This window comes from Parasteatoda tepidariorum, chromosome 3 (assembly GCF_982258835.1).
Source record: "Parasteatoda tepidariorum strain Cologne lab strain chromosome 3, Ptep-v5.0, whole genome shotgun sequence".
NCBI lineage: Eukaryota > Metazoa > Arthropoda > Arachnida > Araneae > Theridiidae > Parasteatoda > Parasteatoda tepidariorum.
Genome location: NC_141757.1, coordinates 75,534,916 through 75,554,562, shown reverse-complemented (window position 1 = coordinate 75,554,562; position 19,647 = coordinate 75,534,916). Strand labels below are relative to the sequence as shown.

Sequence of the window (19,647 nt, the reverse complement as noted above, 5' to 3'; positions counted from 1 at the left end):
ATTATCCGAACGTCCAATTATCCGAACCATGTCTGAATTCGCTTCTTCTTCTCACTCTCTCTCTCTTTTTTCTTTTTTTTTTAAAATTTAAAATACTTTTTAACTTATCTAATTTTCTAAATTTAGAAGAATAAATAATATCTACTACATCTGAAGATCATATTTAATTTACAACCTTTTTTAGCAGTTTTCTTACAGTGGCCAATACATACATATATTGTTATACAGTTAAACCTACATACCCCTTTAGCCCTCTTCAACTGAAAATTATCTTCCAAGAACGTGAGCTTCATATTGACAGACTACAATGGTTGAAATGAGGAAGGAGTTTATGAATGGATATGTGCTCAAGTTCTACAATTGGGGGATGGGTACTTGTCACTTATGGTTAATGATTAGTGATTACTGTGAAATCTTGGAATAAAATTCTTAAAAAAATCAACGAAATTGAAGTTCCTGAACCAGTAGATCTTCCCGATGAAAAGATGCCAAGTTATACAGCAGAAGAAATAGAAGATTGGTTCGAGACACTGAAAATGACCCACGATTTCAAATTTTAAATAATGATGAAATTGTTGCTGAAATTTTGAATGAAAATCGGAACTCCACAGACGAAGAGGTAGGTGATCAAATTCAAGATAGTGGACCTTCTCATATAGAAGCATGCAATTCATTAGATATTGCAATGAATTGGCTAAAACGTCAAAATGATGTTGATCCAGTTCAGTTGATTTATTTAAAAAGCATAAGGGATATGGCTGCTCGAAAAAGAGCATCTTCTTTGAAAAAGTCTTTGATGGATTTCTTTTGCAATGGAAAATAAATATAATGTGGTAAAATATGCAATTGATAAAAAAAAAATTATAAAAAGCTGAAATATGATAAAAATAATTTAAAATGAAAGAAAAAGTTTTAAAAAAATATTTAAAAATTGAAAAAAAAGCAACTTTTAAACACGCCAGAGCTATTTTAGATAGTACTACCAGTCCTAAGCCTAGAAAAAGTGTGTAAGGAAGTTAGTGCACAAATAATAATCATTTACACTAGATTTTAAACAACTTTCCAATTATCCGAACCATGTTCGGTCCTGAGTAGTTCGGATAATCGGCACTCTACTGTATATACTTTTTATGAAATAACTACTTTAGTGCTTATGTTTTGTTTTATAGGAAGATTATGATTTCGAAAGGATATCTTCTCAAGGATTTGCTCTAATAACATCTCAGCAAGTACCTTTGCCTTGTGTCTGTTATTTATGTGGAAGTGCAGGACAAGAAAAGGTAAGAGTTATAGAAATCTAAAATGTTGACTTAATAAGTCCTCATCTAATTATTTTTTTATTTTTTTTATTGTTTAATTTACTAAATATATTTTCATAGCTGCCAACTCTACTGGATTTTCCAGTAGACTACTGAGTTTTTGCTGGTTTGATAAAAAATTCTAGTTTTTGTACATTTTCAAGGGTCTGTTTAGAAGAAATTTGTGTCCATTATATCTTTTCATAAAAACAGACCTTTCGCAAAATATTTTAACTAAAAACGGACCCTTCACAAAATAATTTATCTTTTAATCGGACCCTTCACAAATTTGTTTACCTTCATTATTGTTTTGTAAATCGAATAAACCCTTCCCTGGGCGGAAGAAAGACGGATGTAAACGAACTAAGTTTTAGTACCACAAACGCTTCTTCCTTTATTCGTCCGAAATGAATATTCAGCGATCAGCAGTATAGGCTAAATACCAAATATTTGTATGTTGCATCAATTGCTGTTAATTATTTTTTTGTTATAATTTTACAGTGTTGAGCATAATCTCATATATCTTTACAATTTAAAAACTCCTTGAAAAAGTTTATTGCAATAACAGGACCCTATTTGCACAAATTCACAAAACAGGACCCTGGTTGAAAGAATGTGACTTAACGCTTATTTTATATTTACGAATTATGAGTAATTTTTTCACAACTTTACAAAAACGGACCTTTCACAAAATGTCTGGACAGACCCCTGATTTTGGAAAATTCTCTAAAATTGAGTAAGTTTCCTTAAAAAAATCCCTGTTGAAATAGAATTTTTGTGCAGATTATTGCTTGCTTGAATATTTAAATTAGTGTCACTAGTACATAATAAAGCAAGCCTCATTTATGAAATTCAGCTAACTATCTTTGATGAATTAAATGCCTATTACTATTCAAAATTATGAATATAAAAATCGCTAAAATTCCCAATGTGTAAAATATTTAGCATGCTTTGCAACAATTATCATGAAATTTGTATTTCGTAAAATCTACTGGATTTTTTCCTCTCCATGTTAGCAGCTATGTATTTTAAATGTATGTTCTTTGAAATGATTAACTATTATATGCATTTCTTGTCATTTCAGTTAATTTTCTGTGTATTATGCTGTGAACCATACCATACCTTTTGTCTTCCTGAAAATGATGTGCCACATGAAGAAAATATTGAAAACTGGTGTTGCAAAAGATGTCAATCCTGTGCTGTTTGTGGCTTAAAAAGCAATGTATGTTTGTTTTGTTTTTTTATCATTATTTTGGTTTTGGCCAATTAAGTTTTAAGTTAAGTTATAGGATTTTACCTAACCAAAAGAGTAAAAATGATGTTTTATTTTTATGTCATTAAATCTCTTGTTATCAAGCATGTTCTTTAATACAGATTTGAAAATTTTAAAAAAAAATTATAATCCTTCAATTTTTTGCTCAAAAATTACAGTATATATTTGTGAGAAAAACTTGCAGACATTTTTGATAACTGTTAATGCAAATGTCTATTCTGAGAGGTTGTGAAATTGTATTTATGCTAAAATTTGATGTTTTGATAGTAAAATGAAGTAAACTGAGGGGGGGAAATGTGACAAACTTAATGAGAAATAGATTTTAACACTTGAAATAATGTTTTTGACTAAACATGAGTAATAACAGCTACAACATCCAAATTAACTTCTTATTTTACATTTCTTTTCTAGCATCACTAATTTAATAAATAAGGAAACTTGGCCAAAATAAAGCTTACAGTAAATAACTCAACTTCATGTCAGTTTTCAATGTGAAATACAGAGGGGAAAAAAATTAACAGATAACTAACATTCTCTTTTTGTCTGTTTATGTAGTTATGTTATGTAACCCTTTTTTAGATAGTCTACGTTTCATTTACTTAAAATGGTTGATAATTGTCAATGTAGCTAAAACTTTTATAAAGATGTTTGTAATATACTTTTTTTATAATTAACGGGGTTTTTTTCTTTTCTTTTAGCTCCTAAAGTGCAAGAAATGTCAAAATACTTACCACTCTGATTGTTTAACTCCGCATTATCCAACAAAGCCTTCCAGAAAAAAACGCATATGGGTATGTATGTTGGGCGTTATCTTTTTTTTTTTTACATTTTCCTATGAACAAATTTTTGAATGTTAGAAAAAGTTTTAGTTATGATGTATAAAAGTTAACTCTTGTCAACATTATAATTTTGATTCTTTTGTGTTAAAAAAAAAAAGTTAGGTCATAGTTGCTAACTACTCTGAATTTTATAGTAGGTTTATAGATTATGAGTTTCTACTGATATATTTTAAGTTTCTCATAGTTTCCAATAACAGTTTTAGTGTGAGGCAACTTGAAATTTATTTTTGCTTTTAAGACAAAATTAAGCATTTGTAGCTAAGTTTCTAACTGATTTTTTTTCTATTTCTGCCAACTGAATTAGTGAGCCACCCTGGCAGCATTAAATATTTATTTTGGCTTGGTTGGTGACAAAATGAAGCCAATTTATCATATTATTTTTTTACTTATTGACAGTGCAGGATTTGATCATTGATTTACAATTCAAAAATATGTTTATTGATGCTGAACAAAACCTGTCTTTGTTTTGCATTATTGTTATAAAATTTTTATTCAAAAACCGTTGTCCTTGTGCAACGACATATATATGTATTGTTTTACGTAATATGATATATTCTAGCTTTTCAAAATTTGCAAACATACCGAATTCTACATAAATATTTGTATCTTTCCAGATGCTTTGCAAATACCCTTCAAATTTTTTTCTATAGTGTGTCAAATCAATAAATTTGTTTCTGTTTCTTTTTAAAGATTTTCATTGTTTTTTAACTGTTTAGAATCTTACTCTTTATCAATCCTGATAAAATCGTTAATTAAGGTCGAATAATTTTTTTTACTCAACTTAATGCCTATTGGAAATTTTAAATTAGTAAAAGTAGACAACTAAACAATGAAGTGAACCTAATACAGTAGAGAACCGATTTTCCGGAACGATCGGGACTATCGCTATTCCGGATAACTGATTTTTCCGGTTTTCTGAATTGCTACAAAAAGCCTTTTTTTTTAGTGTTAAACCCATCTAAAAAAAATTAAAATTTTGGAAATAATCTTAAAAATAAGAAAAAACGATGAGGTAATACACTAATGACTATTTCTGAAATAATGGTTAGGTAAACATCTTTCAAAAAAGAAAGAAAAATCCTAAAATCTTATGAGGGAAAAAAAAAATTTTTAAAAATTGCGGGAAAATGTATCGAATTTCGTTCCGGTTTTTTGGTTTTTTGATTTCCAGATAACTGGTTCTGTACTGTATATAGTAATCAATTGGAAAAAAATATATTTTTATTTTTTTTAAGAAATAGAGACTTTTTTTTATTCAAATTAACTTTGAAACAGTTTAGAAATAAAAAGTTTATGAACAAAATATAGATAAAGGAAAGAGAAAAACAAATACCTGCTCTGATTTAATTATTTTCGAATTACAAATCTAAATTTATTACACATTTGTTGATTATGTCATGCACTCCTTTGGCAATCAAAAACTTGCTTTATCATGCACTGTTTTAATAAAAAAAAAATTTACGAATGATATCAATACCATTTTTAGAACAAACAGTCTAATAGTGTTTTTTTTTTTTTAAATCTACGATTATAGCAGAATTTTAGTGCAAAGCTTATTGAAAAATGAAATCATCTTATAGGCTGCGGCCACTCAGCAAGAAATAACTATTACTTAAAAAAATTTATGGTTTGTTTTATGTAGTTTAAAATTTTGATAACTATTACAGTTAAAAAATTGTTATGAAAAATGATTTTGGAAATTTTATCATAAGAATATATTATATAAGATTTGAGGATATTTTATTAAGCACTTTACCTGATACCTTATATGTGGTGATATTTACTGATAAAGTGCTGGTCATTTGTTTCAGGGAAAATATATTAGTTGGGTCCCCCTTTTCTTTGAAAGTACTCTGACATACAAGAGCTACATTTTGATAACTCTATTTTCTGTGCTTGAGGATTCACAGTTTTCTAAGTCCTGATAAAAATTATGAAATCTATATATTTTTCTATTTGAATATAAAATTTTATCTTTTTTTATTGTGAAATAATTTTGCTAATTAATGAGCGCATTTTTATTTGTTTAATTTTTTATATCAAAATGATCTTAGTTTGACCCTCTGGCGGTTTTACAAATGGGCAAAATTGGGAAGAATGTTTCTCCCCTATCTATTAACATGTAAAAACCGGCTATGCTTTGCGAAGAAGACTGCAGGTTAAAATGTAACTTTTTACATGCAGAACCGTCAGTTGGTTAATGATATTTTAACACACATGCAAGTATTAACTTATTTCTGTTTTGTTGGTAAATATTTAATATTTATATGTGAGCAATATTGATGTGCGGTAATTTCTCTGTGAAAAGAGAATTACAATATCTAATGAAAGAAACAGATTTTATTCAAACAACAAATAATTATTTATTTTAGATGTGTCCCAAATGTGTGAAATGCAAAAGTTGTGGTACTACCTCACCTGCGTCAAGTGGAGGTCCTTTATGGAATTTTGACCTGCTGTTGTGTCAGTCCTGCGCAAAATTAACTGATAAAGGTATAGACTGCTTTTAAATCGCGAAAGCTTGTTTTTAAATAGTTATTTTATGCCAGCACACGCATTACTTTGCCAATCTTAAACCCACCTCTACTACAGCCTCTGTGGCCTTTTCATCTAATGGAGCACACACAAGAACTTATGTAGCATGTAAACAAAATTTTGACCTCTCACTCCCTGCTCTGTTGTGTATAAGCGTGAAACCGCTATTTATTATATTTCAAAACGAAAAACAATAATGAAATTATTGTATAGTTCTGTTTCAATTTTCAAGGTTATGAAATAAATTCTGTTTTCCGAGATGTGTTTAATTTATTTCCTCTAAACACCACATTGTCTTTAAGATTATTTCTAAGCTTATACATAGTTTAAATTTTGTTAACATGCTACTCGATATTTTTTTTTTATTTTTTATTCCACTATGCAGTAGAATTGTGATTATTTTTCTTACATTTGGCACATTTAAATAATACGCATTTGACTTTTAAGTCTGAATGTGGCATTACTTTTTTTCAGACTCTAGGTCTTCTGTTTCTATTTGCCATTCTCCTCTTTAATTTTAGTGTTTAGAAATTTCGCTATTTAAAATTTCCTAAAACTAACATTTCTTTTAAAGAAGCAAATTATAGTTTTACTGCATCAGTAGCATGTTAAATTTCTTTACTTATTTATTCTTACTTATTTTTTTCTTATTTATACTTACATGCCTATACACATAAAATTTGCCTGCAGTTTTTAATTTCTACTTTTTGTGACTTTTAAATATGTTTTTATATTTTGCACATTAAAAATGAAAAATAATCAGTTCACTTTATCTCTTTTTAAGAATTTTCTTTGAACAGGGTTCCCATGGAGTCAGAGAATTTGTTTTTGATGAATAAAAATCAGGCATTGTATTTTTTTTCCCTTTACATCAAGGTTGAAAAATAACCAATTTATATATTAAAAAAAATAGGCACTGAGTCTCTCAATAAATAAGCGTATTATTTATTATTCTTAGTAAAATTTCCTCTGCAACATGGTTAAATTTTTTTTTTGGATTTATTAAAACCAAATTATTTATTTGTGCAAAATACTTTTCAATAATATTAGACCAGTAATAATTATTTTTAAAATTCAGCTATCTATGTGAATAAAATTTGGTTCTTATTATAAAATCTTCTGTTTAAACCTTTGCTTAATAAATTTTTTTAGTTGGTTGAAAAAATACAGTCAAACCTCAATCCATAGTTCCCGCGTCATTCCTATTCTCGTGTAGATTGTCTTGTTTTAACAGTGATGTCACAAATATCATTCTTATATTGTTAATAATACCCATTCACATTGTCAGGGTTCCTACACAGTCAGGAAAACCTGCAAAAATCAGGCTATTCTAAAATTAAGCTAAAAAGTCAGGATTATTCTTACATATTCATAAAGTCAGGATTTTTCTTACTTATTCATAAAGTTAGGAAAATAAAAAAAAACTATAGTTCATTCAAAGACTGACAGGCAAAAATAAAGTTTCAAGGAAAAATTCTGTAATTCAAAATATGTAATTTCCTCATAATAACATACCCTTTTCCCTGGTAGAACCTGTCCTGTTAGCAATTTTCCTCCTGTTTATCCAATGATAAGGAATTTTTGATAGGGTTGCTAAGTTTATTGCTCTTTGTGTGAATAACTGGTTTACAGACAATAGTTGCTGAAACAACAGCTGAAAAATCAAAAAAGGAATTTTTACTGTTTTGTGATGCTGCCAAAAAAAAAAGAAGAGCAAAAGAGTTTCTTAGAGTTTAATCCACAGCAAAAGATATTAGATAATTTTTTTTGAAATATTTGCGCGGAGAAAAAAAGTGTGAAAATTTGTGGGAGGTTATAAAAAAATTTCTTATCCTCTCTCATGGTAACGCAACAGTTGAAGGCAGGTTTTCAATCAATAAAAGCTTATTGGTTGAAAACCTCAATGAAGACTCTATTATTTCACAAAGGCGTGTGTATGATTATGTTTCGTTTATAAATCGACTAAAAAACATTTACATTAATGAAAAAATGCTAGATGCTGTAAAAGGATCTAGAACAAGAAATATGGAGACATGCATTAGAAGCCAAAAAAAGAAAAAAGCTGAAATTTCTAGAAAACTAATAAAAGAAAAGAGAGATGATTTGAAATTTAGAAAATCTAAATTGGTGAAAACTGCTGCAACAGAACTGGATGTTCTTGATTCAGAAATTGTCAAACAACAAAATATGTTGAGAAATATTATATAACATAGGAGCCCCTGAGTTTCTCCTGAAGCTTACAGTATTACAGAAATAAATTTAAAAATACTGGGGAAAAAAAGGACATTTTTGATTTTATTTTTCTCACAAGTTGCATAATTTTTCTATCTGAATTTTTATTTGTATATAATTAACTTTTTTTTACTTTTTTCCCCTTTTTTATTTCAATATTATCTTTTAAAAATTAATACAGTGCACTCCCGATTATCCGGGTTAATCACCGGGACAGGGAGCACGGAGAATTCGAAAACTCTTTAAATTAGAGAAAAAATCGATATCAGTACAAAAAATATGAAAATTACTGGCATTTGCATGCTGTATAACATCAAATTAGGAATTTTCATTTTAAAAAATTGTGTAATGCGTCTTCGTCATATGTTTTACGAACCGCAGTAATGTCACTGTAATCAAATCCTCCCATATAATCTAATAAAATTTCCACAGCAGCAGAAACAGAAATTGTATTTCCTTCATTTACTACATCTTCTGCATCAGATTTAACAACACCAGTCTTCAAAATGTTCTTCGTCAAGAATTTCGAAACCTCAGATTTCTTTTACTTGTTCGAGAATACTGTTATCTTATTTTTCTTGAACATCTGAAGAAGATTGCTCATCAAGTGATATTATCTTTATCCATGATCATGATAAAGTAGACGATTTTACCTTTGACCATGCTGCTGATATTCGATAAACTTCAATCCACAGACGAATATTGCTTCCAAAAATTTGGTAGTGTTATAACTTCATGAATAAATTTTTTTTAATCTTTAAAATGTCTCTCTTTATATTTTTTGTGTGACTCCGGAATGAGCACGGATAATCCGCAAACCAGATAATCCTCTCACAGATAATCGAGAGTGTACTGTATTTTAATGTAACAAATGTTCTAGTATGTTTTAAGAGTAAATATTATCTAAGGATACTGATACATATCTCGCAGATTTGATTAACCCTTTATATCCTGACGACACTCATGCATTTGGTTCTTCTTAACATTAAATAAAATAATATTTCCATAATCCAACAGATTTTCATGATCTTTTTATGTAAATAGTTTTCGTATCTAACTGCAAAAACACACTAAAAATTTTATCTAATCATGATAATTAAAAATATGTTTCACAAGTTTTCTGAAAATATAATTTGGGATATAAAGTGCTATTACGCAATTCCACTTTAATATATAAGTGTTTATCCTATTCAATCTATAATACTTATGACTAGTAGCATATTATTACTAATTGAAACTGCAATGTTAAAAGTTTTGTTGGAGTGGGAAACGGCGGGTCAGGAATTTTACTGTAAAAGGTCAGGAAAAAACTGCAAAAGTCAGGATATTGTTTTCTCAAAATAGTGTAGGAACCCTGATTGTTTTTGAACTTTGTTTGCTAAGAAATTCATCGATTGCTTAGAAATTCTACCTACGTTAACAAAACGAAATAACTTTTATTCTTTTTTAAAGAAAAACAGTAATTTTTTACAGTTCGGGTAAAACATTATTATCATGTTTGATGTTTATGTACCAATTAACTAAAATATTGAAATGTGTGGTGGCGTTGATTCAAGAATGAGTTGGTCAAATGTAAAGATAAATTTTGAAATTTTTGCTCATTCCGAAATTGAGTGAGTGATTTTTGGCTGCAATAATCCTTCTATGTGATACATGAGGGGGGGGGGAATAAGCTTTTCTTTCCTCGCTGTAGTGAAATACGGGATTTCATTTTTTTTTTTTTTTATCCGATGCCCGCCTGATTAACACTCGTCATTCAGATAGCAGTAGGGCAAATTTGTTAGGCACCATATTAGGTTGCTCCCCCAATAAGGACATATGGTATAAAGAATGAAAGAACATCCACGCCTTGTCTGCGATTCGAACCCAGGACCTTTCTTTTGTGAGGTTAGGTCCCTGACCACTCACTACACACTCCGGTCGACAGGGTAGGTTAAAAATCTTAAAGAAGTGGAGGGTAGTGAAAGATTCTCATCTTACATACATTTTTTAAACAAGTCGCAAGTATAAAAAATACATATATAAATTGTAAGGGAAAAAGAGTTTTGCTTATTTTGATTGTTAAAAAGGGTCCAGAAAAGATACCCTTACTCTAAACGGATATCCCAGTATAAAACTTTTTACTGTATCTGCTGCAGAGCTTTTCTTCCAATGAACTGCTACAGTATGCTGAAGCAATTTGGTAAACATATTAATTAAAATTAATGTAGATGCTTTTAAGGAAAAGAAAAACTAAATTCACAGTAAATAAATAATTCATATCTAAGTTTAACTAAAATTTTAGTTAATCTGCAGGCAGAGTGTAAAAATGTTCAAGATTATACTTTCATGCTTAAAAATTTGTTAGACTGGTGACAATTAGATCCCAAGAAGTGGTCAAAAGTTCTCCTTCCTTTAACATTATATTTTTTGGTTTAATTGTATTACAAAATCAATTGCCCATATGTCAGCAAAAGATTTATCATTTATAACTTTTTAAATAAATATAATTGTATGCGAAATATAATAAATTTTAAAGAAAATTATGTTTCATTCTTCATAAATTTATTAAAGGAATTTCATTAATTTAATCCAAAATGTGAACCACTTAGGTTAAATAATTACTGAGCGAAAAGGAAACGTATGAAAAGTAATATTTCTCATTAACTCATCCATCAATTTCGTTAAAATTTCAGATTTTATCTTAAATTACATTGCACACAAGTTTCATATACCTTACAATTTTAAAAGTTTTCAGCATTAAATTGAATTAGATATTAATAAATAACTATTGTAAGTTGTTTTTGCCTGAAGTTATATTTGACGAAACAAGTTTAATAAAAATATGAAATTTTTTTTTATTTATTTGCAGTTAATTTCAGAGAGACCACATAAAAATTAATTAATTGTGGAAGCTTTAATGGCCATTTAAGGAAGCTTGGTAAAAAATCAATTTTTTTTTTACAAATAAAAAGCTTTTGAGTTTTAATTATTTCCCTATGTAATAATAAACATAAATAGAAAGCATAAAACAATTTATTGTAGCTTTTAATTGTGTTAGATTTTTTAAATGATTGATTCAAACTGCCTAAGACCCAAGGCTGTTAAAAATCTTCATTTCAAAAAATCATTCCTCACTTGCTTCTAAATTAAATAAATTTTATCAGTCGTTGTTTAGTTCTATTTTCTTTTATTATTCCCTTTTTTTATTCACTGTGCTTAAGTGTGAAGATTAATTTTTTTTTTAAAATGTCCCCTCAAATTTTGTTAAAATTTTAAAATTGAATAAAATAAATTTTCTTAGATTTTTTTTAAAACTTTCTTTTACGATAAAAGAAATTTTTAAAAAAACTAAGACTAATATGTTTTTATATAAAAAGGAGTTTAAAAAAGCAGAACCCCATCTTTATATTTCCTCAAAATTAATTATTGCTGAATCAGTATTGGAGCGAAACATTTTTATCAAATTCAACCTGTTTGCAGACTTTTTTTTTACTTCGTTTATTGTTCACCTCATTTCATTATTAAGTCCAGTAACAGGCCTTTCAGTTTGACCCTCCAGCTATGACAGCAGCTGTCTCATGCATGGGCTACTTATGAAGAGCAATTTTTTTTAAATAAAACAGTCTAATTGTGCCCTTGCAGAACTCCAAAATATGTCTGATATAAAGTTTTTTTAGCCATTCATTTCATTCCTCCTCCTTAAAAATAGTCTAAAATGTATGTATTGCACAATTGTCCACCATGAAGCCTGCATGAGGGGACAGGTGCAACGTTTTTACAAAAATTGTTAAATGGTTGCATTCATCTCTTTAAAAGCATGGATGTTGTAGGTGCCCATTGAAGAAATGCTTATGGAGAACTCTAGATGATCTCCATAGAAAAAGAAGGAAAAAACCTATAATTTAAGAATAAGAGAACTATCTTTACTGTTGAGCGAGTCCTTAAAGAAACAATCCTCCCTGTTCAGTTTCATTAAATTTCATTCTTTATTTGAAACGTTAATATAAAAGGAAAACATTTATAAGCTTTTGATCTTCAACAATTATTAAAGATTCTTCTTATGGTGTCTGGCTTGCTTTTCTACAAATTCCAATTCCGAACCTAGATCATGCTTTCATAATTAAATAGCTTAAAGCAACATTGCATTATCACAAAGAAACTTAGCTTTAACAAAAAGACTGGGCATCAGCAAAATTTATAAGCATTCTATAGTATTCAGCTGATCAAAAGCCAACCTTTTAAAATACTTGGTTTTAATGAAAAATAAAATATAAGATACTTATTCTAGTTGGTGTTGAGTACTATTAAATAATTATTACACAAAATAGAATTGTTATCTTATGGTGAGTTTAGATTTAAAAAAGAAAAATAAACTAAAGCTATGAGCGATTCAATAAACACTATAAAATTTATCTTTGAAAGCACATTTTATCCTAAAAATTCTGTTCTTTCCTATTGTACTCAAGTTAGAATAATAGGTTTACATTTCTTTTTCAATAGATACAATGCATATTTCCAAGAAACATATTTATTATTTATTTAAATTTATCTTCATCTTAGTCCACTTAAGCTGGCTGAGGTAACAATAACACATATGTAATATTTAACATTTTTCGATAACACTACAATAAGCAGTCCTGATAATTTAAATGACAATTTTGTTATTCTATTAAGACCTCAGAAGTTCTAGTATGCCATCAAGATTAAGAATATTTCACAATGACTAATAGCTTTTAATCTAATGATTGTAGTTTTCTTGCTAATTTGAAATATACAGGGCTGATTGTGCTCCGGAAAAAAAATCGGATTTTTCACTAATAGTTATCCGGAAGTTTCCGGAGATCGAAGGTCCAGACGTTTCAAAAAATCATTGATCACAGAAGTTTCCGGAAATAAAATTCTTAAAATTTTCAAAGGTGGAACTGAAAAACACAGTTTATTTTGTTTGTAAGGGAGAGCCAGATACACATTTTATCAGTAAATAGTTATTATAATAACCTCAAGAAAGAAAGACATATTTGTAAATTTTAATTACTTCTCCAGGTCATCATAGGTTTGTGTAAATGGTACAGTTATGTGTAAAGTTTTAAATATATTTTAAGTAAACTAAGAAATATTGAGAAAAAGGGAAAAAAAACTTTTTTTCAATTTAAACTGTTTTTAACTCAAGGAATTTTACGGAATTTTGACTTAGACTCACAATCACCCCTGAATATATTAATGGTTTAAGTGTTATATTAATTAGTACTAATTCAAGATTTGTTTTCACAATTTGAGTCAGTGGCTTATGCATTCTTGGCCAATTCTTAGTTTCAAAAATCACAGAACTAGTTAATTATCAGTTAGATTGAATCATATTTCTAACTTTCTATTCTGTTTCTGATGTTGCAAAGTGATCTGGACAGGAAATATTTCGTGTGAAATTTAACCGTGATTTGTTGCTCAATTATTACACTCATCATTTTTCCATCAAAACAAAAATAAGAGCTCTTATATAAACAAAGGCCACAGCCAGACGAACTTATTTATGTATACAGAAGGAGCACGTTTTAAAGAGAAGCTTCACACTACGTAATAGCACATAGTTCTTTTACAGGAATATCAGTTTCCTTGTTTAATAGCCACCCTTGTAAGTGTACTATTAAAAGTAAAAATTCTAATGGAAAAGTTATAGAAGTAAAATTTATCTTTAAAGGGGAAAAACGATAATTCCCTTGCTAATAGATTTCGCATAACTGAATTATATATGCTCAAAGATTTTGACATTTACAAAAAAAATAGCTCCATAACTAATGCATAACGTTTTGATATCAGAATATTCTTTAGCACTTAAAAAAACATCTAAAATTTCAGCTCTGCGTACTAAAAAGTAATCAGGGTGGCCACCCACTTCGAATTAACAGGGAATTCTTTTTATCAGAAAAACCTGGAAAAGTCAAGGAATTTTAGATAAAAACATGGAAAAATCGGGGAATTTTTTTCGTAATTTAAATTATTTTACCCTCATTTGTGTGCAATTTTTTTGATGAAAATTCATCGCCAAACATTTGAAATAACAACTTAACAATACTTTGCTTGTATTAAAATTTGTTCCATTGTAACCCTGTTAAACTAGAATGCCACATAAAACTCTCTCATCGTTGCTAAATGAATGGAAAAACATTTTACCTCTTTGGAGACTATTGGACTAAATAGTTTAGGAAAGGCAAAGATTGTGGTGGGGGTGGAAGGGGTTAAGATATTTGCTTCTGTTAAAAAAAGTATGGATTTTTTTTTCCTTCTAGCTCGTGGCAGGGTTTGTGCTTTTTTTTTTTTTAATCAGATTTTTTTATTTAAATCAGATTTTTTTTATTATTCAAATACATTTTTTAAGAACTTTAATTTATGATTAAAAAAACTTTTCATTAATTTTTCATTATAATTCATAGCTTTGAATGCATAGCAACCATTTTGAAACAAATGCATGATTGAAATTTAAAGACTAGATGAAATAGAGAATTTAAAGAATACTTCAGGGGTCTGTCTAGGTTTTTCTAATAGGTACTTATTTTGTGAAAGTTTAGACATAATTTGTGAAAATTATATTTAAAAATAAACACTAAAATATCAATTTATCGTTTCTTACGAGACACAAAAATAAAGTTTTAGGAAAAAGTATCTTGCGAAGCTACCGTTTTTTCTAAAGTTGAATTTGTGAAGGTGCTACTAAGCAGTAATAAATTTGGCTTGGACAGACCCCTGTTCTTTAACTATTACAACTAAGTTTCAATTAGCAAATCATAATTTTAATTTAAAATTGTGATTTTTTTTTCCTCTTGATTTTCATTATGACAAAATAAATGTAACAGATTGTGTTTATAAATGTAGTCATTCATCAAAAAATAAATAAATATTTAATCTATATATTTTTATATTAAAATATTCATTTTTAATCCTATATCAAAATTGACAAGTTAAGCTAAAAAAAAAAATTTTTTTAATCTATGTACTCATTGGAATTTTTTTTTCAGAAAATTTCTTTATAGAAAATCTGATAATGTCAAAGATACTGTAAACATGTTATGAGTAAAAAATACCAGTTAATAACTCTACTGCTTCAAATAGACTTTGAAAGGGATGAATGACACTATATCAGAAAAAAAATATCTGAATTCATCAGCCTTTTTTTTTCCTTCTATTTTTGGCATATTAGGGTAATTTCTTTTTAATATAACCTCAAGCTTTAGAAATATACATTTTCCACCAATAAAATATAATGTAGATTTTAATTAACATTATTTGCTTTTTTTTTTTTTTTTTGAAAAAAATTCAAGTTTATTAATTATTTTCTACAGCTATGCAAGTCTATATTAAGACATTTAATGTGTACTTTCAATCTCAAGAATCAAAAGATTTTTAAAAATGTAATTTCAAATGTGCTGGAATTTAACACACATCAAGAAAGAAAGTAATTTCGTTAACTAAAATTAATTAATGCAGCAATTTATTTAAAATAAATTTTAAATCTAAGAAAAGAAAATAATAAAAGTATCAATAATTTAGAACACTGTTTTTTAACTTTTAATATCAATATATATATTAAAAAAATCTGTTAATTTAAATCAACAAACCCTGGTTAGTGGGCTGCATCCATTTATCATATTCAAGTTTGTTCCGATGTTTTGGGGTAATTTTTTTCTTTTGACAAATTTTTTTAGTATTTTTAACTTAATAAAATTCTCCTAAAATTAGTTGGTTGTAACCCTAATAAAGCTGGCAAAAACTAAGAAATGTATGGGAAACATGTTAAATGAATGTATAAGCATGGGATATAAAATTTTTTTATTCATGTGTATTCATTAAGAAGGAGAACGAAGCCTTGTTTTTTTGTTCTTCACCGTATAGGTACAGGTTTCTAAACAATTAACTAATCGAAGCTAAAAAAAAACCAAGTTTTTAGAATGGAATTCTTTAAATATTTTAATTTCAAATTGGAAAAGAAAAATTATAAATTTTATCTAGTTTTTTACTATAGAATATACAACTACAGATTTGACAATTTTGCATTTGCGACATTCATTTTTGAATACTGAATATCTCTTAAAATAATACTGCTAATTCAAAACAAACAACATTATTTAAATATTTGACAATAGATATTGGTTTAAAGAAAATATGATCAAGGAATTTTATGAAGTGCACTGTTTGGACAATGCACTGTATAAAATGTCTCTATATTCAGGGCTGATTGTGCTCCGGAAAAAATCCGGATTTTTTGCTAACAGTGATCCGGAAGTTTCCGGAGATCGAAGGTCCAGACGTTTCAAGAAATCTTTGCTCACAGAAGTTTCCGGAAATCAAATTTTCAAACGTGGAACTTAAAAACCCAGTTTATTTAATTTGTTTGTAAGGGAGGGCCAGAGAGATACTTTATAAGCTTATATACAGTAGGGAACCGATTATCCTGAACTATCGGGACCATCGCTATTCCGGATAACTGATTTTTCCGGTTTTCTGAATCGCTACAAAAAGCCGTTTTTTTTATTGTTAAACCCAACTAAAAAAAACATTATTTGGAAATAATCTTTAAAAAACAAAGTAATATACTAATGATTAGTTCCAAAATGATGGTAAGGTATCTTTCAAAAAAGAAAAAAAAATCCTAAAATCTTATGAGGAAAAAAAAATTTTTTTCTTAAAAAATGGCGGGAAAATTTACCGAATTTCGTTCCGGTTTTTTGGTTTTCCGGTTTACTGATTTCCGGATAACGGTTTCTGTACTGTACATGATTAATATTCATTTTTTATCAGTAAATAGTTGTTATAATCATAAACTCAAGAAAGAAAGACATATTTGTAAATTTTAATTACCTCTCCAGGTCATCATAGGTATGTGTACGAGGGTTGCTATTTATATTTCTGGCCTAATAATGAAAAAAACAAATATGTAGGATCGGAATTGGTTTTATTGTTTTGCAAAATATTCTCCATGATGATCAATACACTTTTGCATACGTTTGAACCAATTTAAAAGCACTTTTTCCAGTCCGATTGAGGTAACTCCAAAACATGCGTTTTGAATGCATCAACCGCTTCTTCGGAGGTCGAAAATCGTTGTTCACGTAATTTATTTTTGATGTGTGGGAATAAGAAGAAGTCATTGGGTGCCAAATCAGGTCTGTACGGCGGATGACCCATCAGTTCGATCTTTCGCTCCGTCAGAAATTCCTTTGTTTGAGTCGATGTGTGAGAGCTCGCATTGTCATGATGAAGAATTATTCGCCTGTTCTTCTGCTTTTTTCGAATTTCTCCGATGACTTCTGGCAAACAAATGGTCGTGTACCATTCAGAATTGACCGTCCTGTGTTGCTCTAACGCCACTGTTGCCACATGACCGTTAATGCCGAAGAAACAGGCAATCATTTGTTTCGATGTGCTTCTTCCTCGAACAACTTTTGTTGGTTTTGCCTCATCTTGGAAGACTCATACAGTTGATTGCTGTTTTATTTCCGGCTGATATGCATAGATCCATGATTCGTCACCTGTGTAGATGTTATACACAGCCTTTGATGTACCTTGAACATATTTTTCCAACATTTCCTTGCGCCAATCGACACGAGCCTTTTTTAGAGCGTTTGTCAGATTAAGCGGGATCCAACGCGAACAAAATTTTTTTAGGCTCAAATGTTCATACAATATTTTATTGATGCTAGTCATACTAATGTCCAAAGACGCCTCTATCTCACGGTATGTCACATGACGATCTTGCTTTATCAGTTCTAGCACAGGATCGATTTTTTCTGGCACAACAACGGATTTTGGACGACCTGCACGGGATTCGTCCTGGATCGAACATCGACCACGATTAAATTCGTTATACCAATTTTTTACAGTGCTGTAGGATGGCGCTTTATCTCTGAATAAAGAACTAAATTCATCAAAGCACTCTTGTCTTGACAATCCACGTCGAAAGTTATGAAAAATAATGGCACGAAAATGTTCGAGATTCAATTCCATTTTTTGAAAGAGAAGAACTTTTCAATTTACTGTCAACAACACAAATGAAGCTATAATGGTAAATCGTCTGCTGAATTTATGTTTAAAAATATCAAACTTTCGATTAAAATCGCCTGCGGTCGCCTAGCAACACTTACTGTTGCCAAGGCCAGAAATATAAATAGCAACCCTCGTAAATGGTATATGTATGTGTAAATATATTTTAAGTAAACTAAGAAATATTGAGAAAAAGGAAAAAAACCTTGTTTAAATTTTTTTTCTAATTTTTCAATTTAAACTTGTTTTTTTTTAACTCAAGAAATTTTCCGGAATTTTGACTTTGGCTCACAATCACCCCTGTATATTGAAATGTAAATAAATTATAAAAATTTATTGATGTATAATCGCCTGAAATTATTTTATTTTGCTTAATGAAGTATAGAACAGTACTTATTCAAGGTTTTTGGGTCACTCTGTATTTACCATTTGGTACACTTCGTGCAAAAACTACTTAAAGTAACACAATAAAACCTTTTTTGTTCTATAAAACAATATATCCTGCATGTTTTCTCCACATCTATCTTAATTTTTTTATAAATTAAGGTTGTACCAAAACATTAAACATTTAAAAATAAAAAACAAAATTTCACTAAGTTGTTAAATTAAATTAATTTTTTCAAGATGATTTATTAAAAAAATAACATTTAAATAAAATACTTTATAATATTTACACATTTCTTGTACCCATGATACACTTTATGAGCAAAAAAAAAAAACGGACCTGAAAATAGGTTTTTACCTGGAAAAATCAGGGAAATTTGAAATCTGATTTGACTGGCATAAACAAGTATTCTTCATTGAAAATTAACTGTGGCAGACCTATTTTTCATTTCTATGTACTCTAACTTGAGACTGGTGAAAGGGTTGGTATCTTAATTTTAAAAGAAAAAAAAATTCGTCCTTACCAAATACAGGCACCTATTCTTAGTTGCTGCAATGTAAGTGTCCAACAGTACTGAAAATATATTCCTTACATGGTGGTTTTCTCAATTTTTAAATCAATGTATTAAAGTTATATGGTGTGAAAATTCGGGGGGGGGGGATATTTGGTATAATTTTTTCCAATTAAATCTATCTTCTTTCTTATATTTTTACATATACTCACGCAATTTCAAACCAAAAATTTGCAATAGTAATAATTAAAATTTATTAGTAGTAGTCTGGTAGTGTCCCTGATTCATGTTTACATGGTATCCGCGCACCTGGAAAGTCATGAATTTCAGTATTGAACAAATTTTGTCATGAGATTTACTATTTTTTAAAAAAAAATCATGGAAAGTCATGAATTTAGGTCGCCAAAAAATCTAATTTTTAAAATGGAATCCCCCCCCCTCCTCAATTACATCCTATTCCAAATATCTGAATTCCCAACAAAATCACTACTCACAGTCATATTTTATTAAAATATAAAATGTCTTTCATGCTCTTTAAAAATTATGGTGTTCTTTCAAAG

At 28.8% G+C, this 19,647-nt stretch overlaps 1 protein-coding gene across 2 annotated transcripts in view; it reads left to right on the top strand.

Moving 5' to 3' along the window:
• trx (histone lysine N-methyltransferase trithorax) overlaps positions 1 to 19,647 on the top strand; it is a 98,406-nt gene that overhangs the window by 44,986 nt on the left and 33,773 nt on the right. For both annotated transcript variants that reach the window (XM_043045014.3, XM_043045008.3), the window contains exons 11-14: positions 1,170 to 1,280; positions 2,383 to 2,520; positions 3,270 to 3,362; positions 5,783 to 5,903. In XM_043045014.3, coding sequence (XP_042900948.2) covers positions 1,170 to 1,280; positions 2,383 to 2,520; positions 3,270 to 3,362; positions 5,783 to 5,903 — 463 coding nt within the window. The remainder of the gene's footprint in view (positions 1 to 1,169; positions 1,281 to 2,382; positions 2,521 to 3,269; positions 3,363 to 5,782; positions 5,904 to 19,647) is intronic.